We start from the raw sequence: 17,654 nt of genomic DNA on the forward strand, positions 1-17,654 counted from the left end.
TGATCCACAACTTCAAGTGCCGTGTATATTATGCAATGATCTATACATGCATTTCATGACAAAATCAAGAATAACAGAATAAAGTTATGGCTCATGAGCACACACACACACACACACACACACTAGAGAGTCCTTGTGTAAGGAGTGTGTAAGATGCGTTCTGATGTTGTCGAGTGGGAATACATCTTTTGGTTGAATGATGATGAAGCGTCAAATTTACAATCTGGTATTTTTGTAAAAAAAAAAAAAAAAAAAAAAAAACATTTGTCATGAACTTTGTAAATTTGTGAACAGGCTTGGAGGAACCCTCCAGATCAACAAGAGCTGCTACATGTGGAGACTGTAAAGTTCCATTCTGTAAAACATCTTTCGCCCAAAATGTTTTTTTCTGTGAAAGGAGCCAATCAGTGGAACTGGCTTCCTACAAATATAAAGACTTTAACTAAACTGTCCAACAAAAGCCTGGTTCATACAGCAGCAGCAGCAGCAGTGTGATCATGCCAGATGAGATGTACAGCTGTGTGTATGTGAGGTGTGCGATCAGTTTTATTGGTGCTAACTGGTTTCTGGACATTTTATTATAATCACTGTAAAAAAAAAAGTGACTTCTTTATTATCTTAACTGTTAAAAGCCCTTATAGGGACAGGTGTTGCGAATTAGCCATGGCTATAAACACTGTGATACAGGCATCGGATTGCTCTTTATGTAATAATCTATGTTTTTTTTCTATCTGTCCCTATTCAAATAAACAACAAATGCAATTTTTCTGACAGGACATTGTCCATTTTGACGTCACTACTGGGGAATAACCTGATTTTTTACACTCCTGTGAATGTGGTATACCTGCATTGCCAGGTTATTGGTTTGCATGTAACAACGGGTTTTCTAAATAAGCAAATTTTTAGGAGTTGTGTGTGTGTGCATGTAAAGGTAACCACTGTCAATGCACCCGTTACACCCCATCTAAACTACGAGAAAACTAGATCGCTCGGACCATAAGCAAAAGATCTACGCTGGCTGCATTATGGGAGCGATGTAGTTTCATCTCATTACAGTAAGCACAACCTGATCCCGCTGGACGGGTGTGTGAGTGAAATTGCTAATGGACCGTATAATGATTTCATCAAATGACTTGGTGTGAACAGACCATCTTTCTGTGTTATTCTTACACAGGTTCAGAAAGAACGGGTGGCCGCGGGCCGTATCCCTCAGCTAAGTCCTCATGACTCATTTCAATCAGGAATTTGGGACTGTTATAGTCAGACGACTGGGTGAAGCCCGTGAAGTCCTCCTCATCCACTTCAGGAGCCTCAGGCTCATTCGCTTCTGTGTTAGCAAGGTCAGTGGTCGCTTCGCTGTCTACAGAAATGGGGGAAGAACCATAGCTGACTTCAGTCAGAAGTGGTCTGTGTCCATCAGACGCCGTTGGAGAACTGACACTGCTCTCGGGTTGGGAAGGGAGTGTTGTTGTAGGAGTTTGGCCGGGAATAAAGCTCCGCTGCGTATGGAAAAGAGCAAACCGGGTTAATCTTGGCACTGACATCACTGAGTCAGCAAGAAGTCACTACACACGTCACAAATACAAAACACTGATGCATTAAAGCCCTAAAGGAACATTTCATGTGAACATTTTAACATTTCTAACATGCACTGTAAAAAAACTACAGTAATCTGTTAAATTCCCTTACTATATGGGGAAAATACCTTACATTTCATGTAATGTTACAATAAAATATTTTTTGTAAGTAAAAATAAATAAACTGACATTCCCAGAGATCTTTGTGTGACACTTCACATTAGATGGTTTTTCATTTTGATAATTGTTTATTTCTTAGTTTTGTTGGTATATTAGGGTTTTAAATGACATCTTATGCTGTTAAATGAATGTTTACTGCATTATTTTAGTGTCATGTGTGTTACCAGATGCTGTTTTGTGACACTGTGCACCTTCTATATATTAGCATTTACCTCAGCTTGTGGAAAAGCTACGTTTCGAAGACGTCTTTCTCTTTGCTATCAGTGTTATGGAGGTAGTCAGTATATGTTAAAGGTACAAAACAGTTTTTAGATTTTAGTAGAAGCATGGTCTAACCCTTTTTTATATATTGCAGTTTTAAATTGTAAAATTTACAGGTTGTTCTGTACACAAGTTTATGTTTTTATTATGGTATCATCTGCTGGCATTTTTCTCTTCCGTGTGTCATTCTTGCCCATAAAATGAGTCTGGAAGTCATATGCTAGTAACAATGCCACATACACACTGCAGCTAAATTAGTTTCTCAGTTCAGCTTTTAGTGCTTTATTATGTTCTGTACACTATTGGTGCAAGTAGTTGTAAATGTAATGATGTATTTAAATGTGCATCAGAGATGTTTCTCTCTTCTGTAAGTGCGGTGCAAAAGAAACCACAGGGAAAAAGGTACGAGCCTCGACTCATTTGTGTCGAAGCTCATAATAAACCAAAATAATAATAATATACTGAGATAAGACCAAAATATCACGACCTGCATCTACCTACTTTAATAGCTCCATAAACTTATTCGCTTTAGCCAAGCTTAGAAAATACTTATAATAAGTGGACATGGCAACACCGCAAGCCTTACGCACACCACACTGCCTCTGTAGACAGTGGTCTGGTTAAAGCCACAGAAAATAACAAGCCTTAGGTCGCTGTAATGTTGCTTCAAATAGTGGATAGCAAACAAGCGTGATGCCAGAATGTTGTTTTGCTTAACACAATGTCAATCATTGCAATACAGACACGAAATTATAATTTAGGGGATTCATCGCCGTATTTAAATGCGGTTGACACTCCTGAAGCTTTACAGTGTGTATGTAGCTTACCATAGACCTTATTCAGAGCAGCACCATGACAGGTATGAAAGTGAGGCTGTGAGGGATTATAGACTTGCCTTGTTTCCAATGGCATCCGCTGTAAAAAGCTGAATAACGCTCCTAAGATTACTTACAATTTTCCACAGCTTATATTGTCGGGAGTTTTTTGTCAACTGAAATTTCTTGGAAAGATATTTTTCCAGTGTTTCATGAGCAGAACAATCCAAAAACACATTAAATAACAGTACAGCCCATTGAAGAGAAGCATGTCTGTCCCTCACAGCCTCGCTTTCAGTCCCATTAAAAATCAAAGATGGCGCTGCTGTGAATAAGGTCTATAATGATATTCTTCAACAACAACAAAAGTGTCCCACAGAGGACAAAAAGACCAACATGAGGGTTAAACACTCCATTTGAGGTGAAACATGCATATACCATAATGTCAGATGTAATAGAAAGAGAAAATAGAAAGCGAAATAGAAAGTGAAAGGACCAACCAAAACTTCAGGAAATTTGGGGATTTTGGACCACTTCTTGGAGAGGACCCACACAACGCCTGCGATAACGAAGAGCATCACGACCCCAACTCCCAGCAGAGCCATGATTAATCCTGCGTGGTCTACAGAAAACAACATGTCAATGAAGCCATCTGCTCTAGTACTCACAACATACTGACATTCTCATAAGCTGAAGGTGAAGCTCCACTATCAGCATCAGACAAAACTGGGGAAAACAACACAAGTTCTCAAATAAGTTGAGGCGCTCCTCCAACCGGACAGATAACGGCTTAAATAGTCCTTTATCGGTGTTGAATGAATTCCAAGCATATTTTCGCAACATTTATCTTGCTTAAGCCAACACCCTGGATTTATTCCACTGAGCTTGTTGCAATGCATTATGGGATTCTCCACCAATAATACACAAGGTGCTAAAATTTGGCCAAACCAATGTATTTTAGGAGGCAGCATACTTGATACTAAATTTAATAATAATGATGATAATAATAAAAATAGGGCTGTGAAACGATTAATCGCATCCTAAATAAGAGTTTGTGTTCACATAATATATGTGTGTGTGCTGTGCATAATTTTGTATATATAAATACACACACATGCATGTATATATTTAAGAAAAATGTGTTATTAAAATATTTATATTTATATAAAATACAATTTTTTTGTATATATATTTCTTAATATTTCTTAAATATATACATGCATGTGTGTGTATTTATATATACAAAATAATTATGCACAGCACACACACATATATTATGTGAACACAAACTCTTATTTTGGATGCGATTAATCGTTTCACAGCCCTAAATAAAAAATTATATTTTACAAATATTACAATATTTTACCAATAATAAACCGATCACAATTCTGTTTGGTGCAGTTAGTGGCACAGAAATATGTCATAACAAAAAAAACACCCCTTATTCCCTAGTGCAATATTAGTGGTGACTGAAACCATAGTGGAGATTATCCAGTGCACTCATTCAATCCCAGAATGCACCTCATGTATTCCACAAACCGTTTGTGATTAAAGTGTTTCACAGTCGTCTCTGGTGCATGAATGTGACATCAGTGTCCATATTCTAGGGATGCGCGATACATCGGCCACCATATCGTTATCGACCGATATATGTTAATTTTTAATGTTATCGTTATCGGCGCATTAAGAAAATTTGGCTGATATATTAAAACCGATATATATGATGGATTATTTCCTTCAGCTGGTTTTGAGTTGCTTGAAATATGATTCACTTAAAAAAGGAAAATACAGTAAAGTAAGTGCAAATCTGTCATAACGGCTACATAAAATTATAATGAGAAAATTACAAGCACACAATTATAATTTATGACAGATAACCGATATATTGGCTGATAAATCTAAATCTAAATCTTATATATTTTTTGAGAGCCTGATTACAAAAACAAAAGTCTAAGAAACTTTTGTTTTTGTAATCAGGCTCTCAAAAAAAAAAAAAATTTAGATTTAGATTTATCGGCCAATATATCGGTGATCGGCTTTCAAATATAAAGAATTATCGTTATCGGCCAAAATGTTCACACCGGTGCATCCCTTTACACTAACCTTCGCTCACTCTTTCTCATGTAGTGACTTACATGACATGGAAGAGTCAGTGAGGAGATTTCAAACCCAGCTCATGTGTGGGCTTTATCTTGTGCAAGCAAGAAATCTCAATATCTGCAGCGTTTTACCGGTGTGGGGCTTCAGCTGAGGGACACAGACGTTTCTGGAGGTGTGTGTAGGAATAGCAGCGATCTTCCCTTCAAACCTCAACTCAACACACTGTCCGGCCATGCTTTGGTTAAGGTGGATTTCTGCAATGCACAGATCCTCATCCTCAAAACATGAGTCTTCAAACGTTTCCTGAAGACGGAGAATAGAATAGTGATTTCAGAAAAGAAAAATGTAACATGGAGGAGTCTTTGCGATTACACCTCTATCAATGTTTTTTGACTGCATTTCCGACCTGATCATATGTGACCGTGTACTTGAATTCCTCCGGAATATCCAGCTCATAAAATATGGAAGGGTGCCAAAAAGACACTTCAATCTCATTTTTGTGGACAGATGTATTTACAGCTGGGAAGTCCAAAGAGCCTGGGGAAAAAAGCACAATATTGCTTATACAGTCAAGACAACAAGGACAAAAAACTGTAATATTAAAATTAATCTTGCAAGAGACTAAGGAAGATGAATTCCAACACTAAATACCAATAAGCGATAAGAATTAAATTAAAAAGATAAGAATTAAAGTTATAGGGAAGTTTATAGGCTTTGGTTGTGTGTAAATGAAATAAAGGCAGATATTTGGTTAAACAAATGCCGCACTGAAAGAACCAATCAAGTCAGTATTAATGACGTCACCAAGAGGGGTCTAACGAATATCGTGATATCAAAATGCGAAAATATGTATCAGTGATGTGAACTATATGAATCGTGATATAGAGTTTGCTTATTATGATAAACAGATTTACTGATCAAAGCACATACAGTCGTTAACACGGATGTTCAAGTGGATGTGCGTGCGCATGAACGACATGGGAGTGAGCAAATGCAGACTGACTTTTAATTTTTGGATGAACAAACTCTTTTAAGTTTGGGAACAGTCATTCTGATTAGAACTGACTGATCATCTGAAGAGCGGCACTCAAAGTCAAAGCACATTTAAATCACTGAATCACGTTTGTAGTTTTAGTAGTATGATGATTCAGGGTTTCTTTTTGTCATATAAGTGCATTAATAGAGGGAGAGATGGGACATTGTGGTTTTAGTGACTGATATTACCAGTAAAACGGGCCTACGTTATTTATATGTGGTCAGGGACAGAGTCTAGCGTGTCGAACATAATTCTGTGTTTTCAACTTCAGAATCATGAATGTTGTGTGAATTGGGGACCATGACCAAGTCCAAGCCTATTCAAGTCCATTCCTGATGTAATATCAAATCTAGCATTAAAATCAGCAGTTTATTTTTGTTTAAAGTATCGCAATAGTAGTGTATCGTGACATGAGTGTACCGTTACACCCTTCATCATAACTAGCCGGCGTTTCCATTACCCTTCAAATTGCGCAAATTGAAATTGCGATTTGAAAATACGCTTAATGGAAACACGCAATTTTCGCAAAAACTCCCATTTATCGCAAAAAAGGTTTTGCACTCGCATGAGGTGGTTTTACAGGCAATTCGAAAAAGAAATATTTCGCAAAAATGCAATTGAAACAGTTTTGCGCATTTACAGGTCAGCTGACGTAGACGACGCGGTGTGTTTGGACAGAATATGAGACGGGGTTCTTAAGAATTCATATAAGACAAAATAATTACAGCAATAATGGATTCTAAACCTCAAAGAAATGCCACAATCAAGACCTCGAAGCAGATCTGAGGGAGAAACACCCAGAAACTCCTCATATGTGCCGCTCACAAGTGTAATAAGGGTCGTTCCTTACCATTACTGCTTGGAAAACACACATACATCTCCTTCCATTAATAATAATAGCTAGTGCACTGGCTGGGATATAGTACATAAACCTCCATTTTTGAATGATTTTACTGATCGCGAGAGGAAAAAAATGAAGTTTTAGTCGCATAACATCGGTTAATGGAAACGCCGTCATTTTGCAATAGTTTTTTGTCGACATTTAGAAGAAAAAAAAGGAGAAAAAAAAATCGCAAAAGTTTTGCGCAAATCTGTAATGGAAACGTGCCTACTGTCAGTTGAACATCTCATCAATCAAGATTTTCTGAGATATTTAAGCTTAATCTTTACTAAAACTATAACACACTTAAGAATAATCAAAAGACTAATAAAGTTTTGAATTTCCGTTTTGGGATGAATAAATTGCGGATGTACAAGTATAGTAAATATCAAGTGTTTCATCATCATTAGTGCCATGCAAACCCTAATTTCACTGTAAAAAAAAAAAAAGTATAATACTGTATCTATATTATTAAGTTCTACTCAGAGAACTTACATTTATATTTATGCGTTTTCTCATTATAAAAGTCTTCGCTGTATGTGAATTTAATGGAGGCAGGTTTAGATTTCTCTTGTCCAACATATGCCGTCACATCCACAATATAATCATCAGCCGCGTCGTTGCTGTAGTTGCTGATATCAAGGAACATCTGGGAAGTGTCGACGGTTTGGGGACCACCACTGCAGATACATGAGACAGAATGAGCATCTTGTGATTAGGAAATGTCACATGATTTTCTGAAATTGTTTTCATCAGCTGCTTTTGACACACACACACACACACACACACACACACACACACACACACACACACACACACACACACACACACACACACACACACACACACACACACACACACACACACACACACACACACACACACACACACACACACACACACACACACACACACACACACACACACACACACACACACACACACACGTACCTTTCGTAAGAATCGACCAGTACACTGAACCTCATCTGATCAGCTGGATCACTGTAGTTCCAGTAAAGCACATTCACAAAGTTGTGACACACAACACTGACGTTTATTGCAGAAGGAACTGTAGAAAAACAAACGCAGGTTAGACTCAGATTTAGACGCCATTGCAAACTCATGATTACAACAACAGTTTCTTCCAGTATTGCTTAACAGGTACTGAAATGTTGAGGCATTTTTCAGACATGCGTCATTTCCTTGATAAAAGTTTTGAGGTTTGAATCACATGATATGATGCATACATGTTTGAAATGAGTTTAGCAGACAAATATAAATGATGGCTATATTCAAATGTCTTTTCAAAAATATGTTTTAATAATTAAAGATGCACCTATTGCAATTTTCTTTTCTTTTTTTTTACAAGTGTGACCTGACAATACTGATTTTCTTTCAAAGAAGAGTAGAAAAATCGACTTTTCTTTAAAGCAAAATAAAGTAAAAGGACCGTTATAAAATGAGAGCAAATAAGCAAACAAACTAATTTCAACCAATGGCACAAATAAATGCAATATGATAAAGAGAGATATGAAATAAACACGGCTTTAAGTTTTTCAGGTATACAAGTATACAGTATACACAGGAGCGCCATGGCAGAGGGAGAGTGCCCCAAAAAATGAAAGTATAGACACATTACGCCAGACTACACGAAAGTGTACCCCTGTCTTATAAGAGTAAAACATAATGATAGTCTTGCACGCTGTACAGTTCGTAACAGTGACTTCAGCATTGCCCATGGCGGGTTAAATGATTGTAAAAGACGTGTTGAGGTGAGTTCAACCAGTTTCATTTCATGCATGTGCATATTATTCAGGCCGGCTAGTTGCCAAGGCTACATGAAGACAACAAACTCCCTTAGACCTGTTCAAAGCTGCAATGGAATATAAATAAAAGCAGTTTACATGAATAGTACAAGCAGCTTATATAAATAGTAAAAGTAATCTACATATTGTAATATTATTAACAAATAATTGCATAGGCCTATAGCCTATAGAAATGATGTATTATGTTTTTATATATTTATAATTTTTATATATAAAATATATATATTCGGGATACCTCCCTGAAATGACCTTTTGCAGGTTGGGATGTCTGTCTTTGTATTTTGTCTGGTGTTAGACAAATACATGTTATTTTTGTTCATTGTTTTGCATGCTATTTCAGCTTAACGGGGTCGTCTTGATCTGAGGAAGTGGTGGCTAGTCACAGGAAAAGCTTCTCTTGCACAATATGAAGGCGTAAAACACACTCGAGAGTAGAGACATTACCACAGACTCCTGGTAGATTACGTGTTAGGACTCGATCATTTTAACTACGTTTTTACATAGTAAACTGAGTGACAACATTGGTTATGATGATGAGTACTCTGATTTGAGGGGAAAAACTCAATCATTTAAGCAATTAGAGATAAAAATGCTCATAAAAATTAGTACATTAAAAAAAAAACCACAAAGCCATAACTGGGAGATTTTATCATTGATGTTAGACTATGAAATGTTACACCACTCAATAGTGCAAAAAACAATGTCTTCTTGACTTTTTTTCTTTATAAACAGTGGAATGAGATGTTTTTTTTGTAGTGTTAATTGTTAAACCATTCGGACATAACATTAGCAAGTAACTAACAGCATCTAGACATATTTCGACTGCGAGACAGTTGAGCAAAGCTCATAATGTGGTTTCTGAATAGTCATTTTGAGGAAAAAGTTGCCAAATTATCAATGAAAATCAACCTAATAAAAAAAAAAAAATCGGACTTGTATGAGAAAACTTTGTTGAAGAGAAGTGAAATTTAGAAAGCAGAAATCAGTTTTCGCACTGAAGAGGAAGTTAGTGCTGTTAACACAGTGCAGTTTAGTTTTGATGTGAGAGTATTTCAGTGGGAATAAATATATATATATATATACAGCCTTGCCAAAGAACTGAGATCACATGCCACCTTTGTGACCCTTTGACATTATTCTTTTGGCTAAAATAAAAGGGTTTTATTTGTGCCTTGCCATGGGTGCAGGGAATGTAAAACAGCAGTAGGCGGTTGCTTATAAAAGCCTGTGTTTGTTCGCTGTTTATTTCGTCTTCTGATTTCAGCCAGAGAAGCAGCGTCGCAGTCGAACAATGCTAAAGGCCACACTGATTTGCAGCTGTAACCACGTGTGATGAGTGACATTTTCACACCCGCTCACATCAGACCTAGCTGTGGTTTTACTGTGACACATGTGTGAAAATAAAACCAAAGTCTGTGCCACGATAAATAGCACCCATACTGTACATTCAACAGCAAACTCTGGCCAAGACATCGGCTGGCTGACTGGCACACTTGGTGCAAACAAGAATTGAGAAAGAAATACAAGAGACAGAAACAAAGGAATGAAAAGAACAACAGGAAGGAAGTGAAACAGCGAGAGAGAGAAATGAGAGAAATGAGAGAAACATTCTCACGCAAACACAAGCAATCATACGAACAAACGTTTGAGCTCTAAAGCCAAACTACAGTCATCTGAGACCCACTGCAAACCGACACTATGGAGTTCAATAGAAATATAATCCCTGCTGACTAGTGCTAAGTGAACCCTAAAGTAAAGGGAAATCTGCCTCTGCAAGCCATCCGATGTGCTGAAGGCAGGAGAAATGCAAGAACCTGCATGTAAAACTTTTAAAACTTTAAAGTCGGCATGAAATCAAATTTGACAAATTTTCTTTTTATATGTAATATTGTAGTGTTTATTATAAATGATTTATCTGTGCACTTCATTATTTTTTTTAAATTCATGTACCCTTATAATCTTTAATCAAATACATTACCCTTCCCTCCCCCCTCGAAACGACCTCTCTTCTCTTTCCGTCACGTGCCATGGCGAAAGGGAGGGTAACGGTGGGGAGTCCGGTGGAGAGAAATCCTCCACAACTGAATGTAAACTGGCATTCAAATCTGCCTCCATTTTGTTTGCAACGCCCAACCTCCAACGATCCAATCAATTCCCGAAGGACGAAATCAAGCCCCGCTCTACATTTTTTTCTAATTTCAGAAGCCGTTTCACTCGGATATACGTCACAACAAGGAAAAAAATGACAATCTCAACTTCCGTCTCATGCCGACTTTAAACTAAAAGTTACATTATAGATAGATTATTCTATCTTCAGATAAACATAATTAGAAATACTGAGATTTTAATCATTATATATATATATATATATATATATTAGGGCTGTCAAACGATTAATCGCATCCAAAATAAAAGTTTGTGTTTACATAATTTATGTCTGTGTACGGAGTATAATTATTTTCTATATATAAATACACACACATGCATATATATATTTAAGAAAATGTGTTATTTATATATAAAATATTTATATATAATATAAATATATATACACAGTATATACATGCAAATATTTCTTAAATATATACATGCATGTGTGTGTACTTATATATAAAAAATAATTATACACCGTACACACACATGTATTATGTAAAAACAAACTTTTATTTTGGATGCGATTAATCGTTTGACAGCCCTAATATATATATATATATATAGCATTCTCTAGCAATCGTCAGCGCGACTCTCCCTAACACTCACAAGAGTGGATGTCTGTTTATCATAGCAGAAGCGCAACGGAGTAACGCTTCACGAAAAATAAAGCGCAGATGATGAAAGAATGACAAGGAAGCACAAAAAAATTAACATACAGTACACAATAGTAATTACAAACAAGAGTTGGTTGTTAGGGGACATTCTAAAACGCTTACCGTGAAAAACGCTTAACATGGCTTAATGTACTAGACAGTGTTATTAAAAGACCAAACTCAGTAAACATCATACTAGTAAAGTTATGCTTAATGTGTAATTAAACGCATTGCATTCAAATTCTGGGCTCATCTGATTTTTTGTACATAGTAGGCCTATGGTTTATCAATAAGGTGTTTGTTGAGTTTTGTCTTTTAATATCACTGTATTAGTACATTAAGCCACGTTAAGCGTTTTTCACGTTAAACGTTGTTAGTTGCCAACAGCACAGCAGCTCCAGACCAAGCGTGCCGCACAAGCCCTGAAAAGTGAAGCCAAAACGTCTCGATCGCCCCCCGGTGACTGGTCCTAGTATAGGTCATAAGCCCCGCCTCCCCGTGTTATTCAACGGGACGCGAGACCAACTAAACAATTAAATTACACTTCAAATATCTTTTTCCAAAGGTGGTTTCTGTCATTTGCTGTCGTTTTTATCACGCTGATGTAAGTTCAAGTGTCTGTTTCAAAAATAAGTTGGTTTTTAGTTAGTTACGTGATGCGGTGGTGTAACGTCATGATTGACAGCTGTGATTGACAGATTCTCCGAGTGAAGTAGTCACTGAAGCACCAACGGACATTTTTTTCGGGATCTTCGGAGGACTGAGGTGATTGTATTTCATTTATTTTAATAAGCCTCTTGTCGTACTGCAATCAATGTTAAAAAAGTGTGCAGAATGCACTTTCCCTGCGAGAGTGAGGGCGGAGCGTTGATTTCACGGCTTTACTTCCTGCTCACGACTGCGCAGGTCTGGTCCCGAAATCGCTACTGCGCAGACTCAAGTTCCAATATGTCAGCGCCATATCGGGACACTGGCGGCTTCAGTTCTCATCAATGGAAGAGAGCGAAGGGGCGTCGTCCATCTTTTTTTACAGTCTATGCTCCAGACACACACTGACACTCAAACCTAGTGTTACTCACGTGTTACTCAGTGTTACTCGCGTGTTACTCAGTGTTACTCGAGCGTTACTCGAGCGTTACTCGAGCGTTACTCGAGTGCTACTCGAGTGCTACTCGCGTGTTACTCAGTGTTACTGCGTGTTACTCAGTGTTACTCGAGCGTTACTCGAGCGTTACTCGAGCGTTACTCGAGCGTTACTCGAGCGTTACTCGAGCGTTACTCGCGCGTTACTCGAGTGCTACTCAGTGTTACTCAGTGCTACTCGAGCGTTACTCGAGCGTTACTCGAGCGTTACTCGAGCGCTACTCAGTGTTACTGCGTGTTACTCGCGTGTTACTCAGTGCTACTCGCGTGTTACTCAGTGTTACTCGCGTGTTACTCGAGCGTTACTCGAGCGCTACTCAGTGTTACTGCGTGTTACTCGCGTGTTACTCGCGTGTTACTCGCGTGTTACTCGCGTGTTACTCAGTGCTACTCGCGTGTTACTCGCGTGTTACTCGCGTGTTACTCGCGTGTTACTCGCGTGTTACTCGCGTGTTACTCGCGTGTTACTCGCGTGTTACTCGCGTGTTACTCGCGTGTTACTCAGCGTTACTCGCACGTTACTCGAGTGCTACTCAGTGTTACTGCGTGTTACTCGCGTTACTCAGTGCTACTTGCGTGTTACTCAGTGCTACTCGCGTGTTACTCAGTGCTACTCGCGTGTTACTCAGTGCTACTCGCGTGTTACTCAGTGCTACTCGCGTGTTACTCAGTGCTACTCGCGTGTTACTCAGTGCTACTCGCGTGCTACTCGCGTGCTACTCGCGTGCTACTCGCGTGCTACTCGCGTGTTACTTGCGTGTTACTCAGTCTTACTCGCGCGTTACTCGCGCGTTACTCAGTGTTACTCGCGTGTTATTACGCGTGTGAAATTAACTTTTTAAATTAAATTAAATTAAACTTTTTAAATTAAATTAAATTGAAATTAAATTTTTAGGTTACCGGCCATTCAGAACCAAAAAAAAGAAAAGAAAAAAAGAAGAAATAGCCTAAAACAGATTAACTACGTCACAGCTTATATATATATATAAAATATTTATAATTTGGATTTCATACATTCATTTTTTATTCACAAAATCCTGTCATCCAGCATCTCCACCCTTCCTCTTTTATCCTATTTGTGTTTTATGTGGACAGATCAATACAGTACAAAGAACATCAAGAAAATGTAGGATATGGGAAAATAACACTGTCTTTTTTATGCTTTTTAATCTTCGCTATTGCTTCAATACAAATGAACAAGCACGCCATTATTTGTTGCGTAGTGATGTGTGTTCAAGTAAGCCAGATATGAGCAGATTCTGCGCAATCATGATGACTCACTAGGATTTGCGCTAAATCTGCGCAGATTTGTCTACACGAACTTCCCCAGCAAAGTGAGTTCCCCCACCACAGTTGATTTTTACCCGCATTTGGCGGGTTGGCGAGTGTTATAATGAAAATAAAGTTACAATATATAACACAGCACTGCAGATTTGTCCTCCATTACGTCATTCCTGATGTCTGATGATGGACGGCCTGCACTGTCCTCTCTTAAATGCTTACAGCAACTTCTCTGACTAATGGATTGCTTCTTAAGATTAATGCTGCTCTCTACCAGGAATCTGGAAACTGAATAGATAAATGAACTAAATCAATAACTTTTTTTACAACAGAAATTAACTCACTGAACTTACTTGAGCTGGACTATGACGCTGTTTTCTTTTAGATCTGCTATCCGAAACAAACTTTGTTGCAATATTTCCCTGTTATCACTGTAAAGATGCTTTGAAACAGTCTGTATTGTAAGTAAATGTGGCTTGACGTAACTTGTTTTGATTAGATGCTTTCCAGACAAAGTGCTCTTTATAAAACACGTTTGCTGTCTGGGAATAGTTTTTTTTTCTACAGAAGCACATATCTTATTACACATCTTATTACATATCACAGCTCTATGGAGTTCTTGACTCAGACAGATCGATCATGGCGTTTAAGGTCATTTATCACAGCTCTAAGGTCATTTATCACAGCTCTAAGGTCATTTATCACAGCTCTCTGGAGTTCTTGATTCAGACGGATCGATCATGGCACTCAGATATTCCCACTAATTATTATTAGTATTAATATCACGTCACATCGCAGACTTGCTCTTGTTTCGTACAAAAGCAACTGACGCCATCAAGCGCCTCAGTTATCAACCATAGTGAATGAACATCAGGACTAGAGTATAACTGCGGTAATGCACTGCAGTTTTTGTCTTGTTCCTAAGTTGATTAGTAGGCTATGTTGTAATGGACTATTTTTCTTAGTGGAAGCTTTAGGGTAATATACAGGTGATATAATAAAGTGGTGTTTTGGCTGGCTTACCAAAAAGCTACAGGCCAGTCATATTCAATTCCAACAACACCGCAACACATAATAATAACTGTAGCACCATTTTACTGTAGTTAAAGTGAGCAGCAAGTCGAAACAACGGAGTAGTTTACACCACAAGCGTTTAAGGTCATTTATGATAATGATCTTTTGTCTCTATATCCACTCTAATATTTTCATCTAGAGGCAAATACGTCAAAGGAAGGGTTATTACAACAGTAGCAGAAACACAGTGAGCAGTAAAATAGATCGATACTTTCGCTAAACCACTGCAGAAAACAACAATGCTACAAATATAGTTATTTTATTATGACCGTTTAAACCAGATTTGTGACAAGACGTGTTAGCATTATTAATCAACATGTTAAGAGCATTTCAAAATAAACATAGTTATAGCCTAATTGGGAAAATTAGGCTATTTGTAAATGGCAAGGAAAGACAACAAACTTTGAAATGACTAGTTAACTTTGTTTTCTGCTCATAATGAAGGCGTTTTGATTATTATGTACATTGTTTGTTTGGTTTTAGTAGATACTTATTTTAAGCAAAAAATAAAAATGGTCCAGACTTCAAGAGGAAAACCCTGAACCCACATTCAGTATTATTACAGTAGTACAGTATTAATTGAATACCCCTGGTATAGGCCCTATTAAACACTTACAAAAGAGTTGAAGCCGCCTCAGTCATTTATTAATATGAAGAAAACGCCTCCCAAATATCGCTTTAGCACTTTTTGGTTGGTCAATTATCAGTGTAATAATGTGGCGATGCCTTTGTTTGTTAAGAATAAAGTACCGTTAGCACAGTAAACAATGCAGTCTTTGTTCTTGGTGAGCAGGAGGAACATTTTTTATCAGGCTACATTACAAATAAAGTCCCTCGACTACGACTCTCTTAGTAAGATATGCCATACTGAAAAACAAACATTATGAAGGAGACCGTCTGAATGTGTGCGCACATAGGCCTACATAAACACTCGCTTACACCACACAGGTTCTAGAATTATTTTTTAAACAACAAAATGTGAACTATTTTGAATCCCAATATATTTTATATTCTAGGCTATTTTTTTAAATAAAGATTGAACTCAAAAACAGCCCAGACGAGAATGCATTTTCGGGCAGGGGAATCACAACAGTAAAACACTTAACGTTACATTTCCCAGATTTGGGAAATGATATGATATGGGAACCACAGCTCGGTTACCAGAAATGATCCACGCATTTGAATAATAGCCTACAGCTAAAACACAAGTGGCGATTATTTAAAACATACTGTATAAATTGTTATTTTACTGAATATTTCAGAAATCCCACATCACATTAATGGACGCACGCGCTCATAAACAGAGATAGATAGACATCGTTAGCACAAGCAGCTTTAGCAATATGATACTCACCAAAACCAAAGGCATATTGACACAATAAGGCGTAAAACACCCCAAACTGGAATACAGGGTGCTTTAACATTGTCGCAAACCGGTTTTCCCCAAACTCTCAGGCCGACTTCAGATGTGCGTCCGGAACCCGAACAACAACATTTCCTGACTCGGTCTCGCGGAGATCTGCGCTTTCCCTCGACTGGACTCACTCGGGGTTGCCAAATATTAAAATTCACCCTGACACAGTAAGAGGCGACGTGTTCCCCGTTAACCCATTATACACTGTATGCGTTATTTTCTTTATTTGATTACTAAATATGTTTTTCTAATATATGAATACTGCTGACATGATGGGTATTTTAAGATTTTCGTGTTTTGTGTGATCTGGCAACCCGGTTGAATGAAAGATACGGTGCTTTCCATCTTATCAGGCCTCAAGCTTCAAAAAAAAAAAAAAAAAAAACACTTATGATTGTAGAGCTTACCTGAATGTTTGGTAACACCTTACAGTTTCGATATTACTCATCATAGGCCTATAGATAGGCTATTATGTATTGAGGCCAGGGTGAACTGTCAGAATGTTTTGTGATATTGTGATGAAAGTCAAGTTGACTACAAAGCATCATCTCCCCTGAAAAAAAAACAAAAAACGTTTATTTATCAGTTTATGTACCGAATAGTGTGGATTGTTATCACATATCCATATGGATTTACACAGCTTATTAAAAATGATGTGGGAACAGCAATTTACAATGTTTCTAAAACATTAAAATGTTCAGTTTTCTTGTCGTGATTAGAATGTTAAAAGGTTACAATGATGTTAGTACAACATTTTTCTATAACCTTGTTTTTACTCGCAAAATGTTGTTTTCAGAACATTTTCTTTTTGTGTATATGTAGGGCTTTTTTATGTTATTTTGTATTCTAATAAATAAGCTTATTATTAAAGCAAAAGTATACAAGTTAAAGTTCACAATAAGCAAAGTGCAAGCAATAGCATAAAGAAATCAGGTTTCAGGTTTGTAGGTTTTCAAAGTACATAAGTGGAATAATCCAATGTCAAATCACATTGCACACTGTCTTTAAAATTTCACTATGTTGACTTTCTCATGGTTTCTCAAGCCAACATAAATAATTATGTTACAAGAACATTCTATAAATGTTATTTAAAGAATGTTTTATCTTAACTTTAACAAAACACTGGTTAAAGCTGTGGAATGTGTCCTGTTACAGCTGGGTTGCCAGATTTAGCATAGCCTACACTGCTGTTTATTGACACTCATTCGAGAAGTGAAACACATGTGACACTTTGCCCAAATATAAATGCCCAACTTGCCA

At 37.4% G+C, this 17,654-nt stretch overlaps 1 protein-coding gene across 1 annotated transcript; it reads right to left on the reverse strand.

Moving 5' to 3' along the window:
- Positions 1 to 242: 242 nt before the first annotated feature.
- On the reverse strand, positions 243 to 16,536 carry ifngr1l (interferon gamma receptor 1-like). Its single transcript, XM_079855600.1, has 7 exons — positions 16,335 to 16,536; positions 7,801 to 7,918; positions 7,345 to 7,529; positions 5,340 to 5,470; positions 5,065 to 5,236; positions 3,334 to 3,455; positions 243 to 1,499 (listed from the first exon to the last, which is right to left on the reverse strand). The coding sequence occupies exons 1-7, from the start codon at positions 16,402 to 16,404 to the stop codon at positions 1,167 to 1,169; spliced, it is 1,131 nt and encodes a 376-aa protein (XP_079711726.1). The 5' UTR covers positions 16,405 to 16,536; the 3' UTR covers positions 243 to 1,166.
- Positions 16,537 to 17,654: the final 1,118 nt, after the last annotated feature.

Source organism: Squalius cephalus (assembly GCF_949319135.1).
Source record: "Squalius cephalus genome assembly, chromosome: 21".
Lineage (NCBI taxonomy): Eukaryota > Metazoa > Chordata > Actinopteri > Cypriniformes > Leuciscidae > Squalius > Squalius cephalus.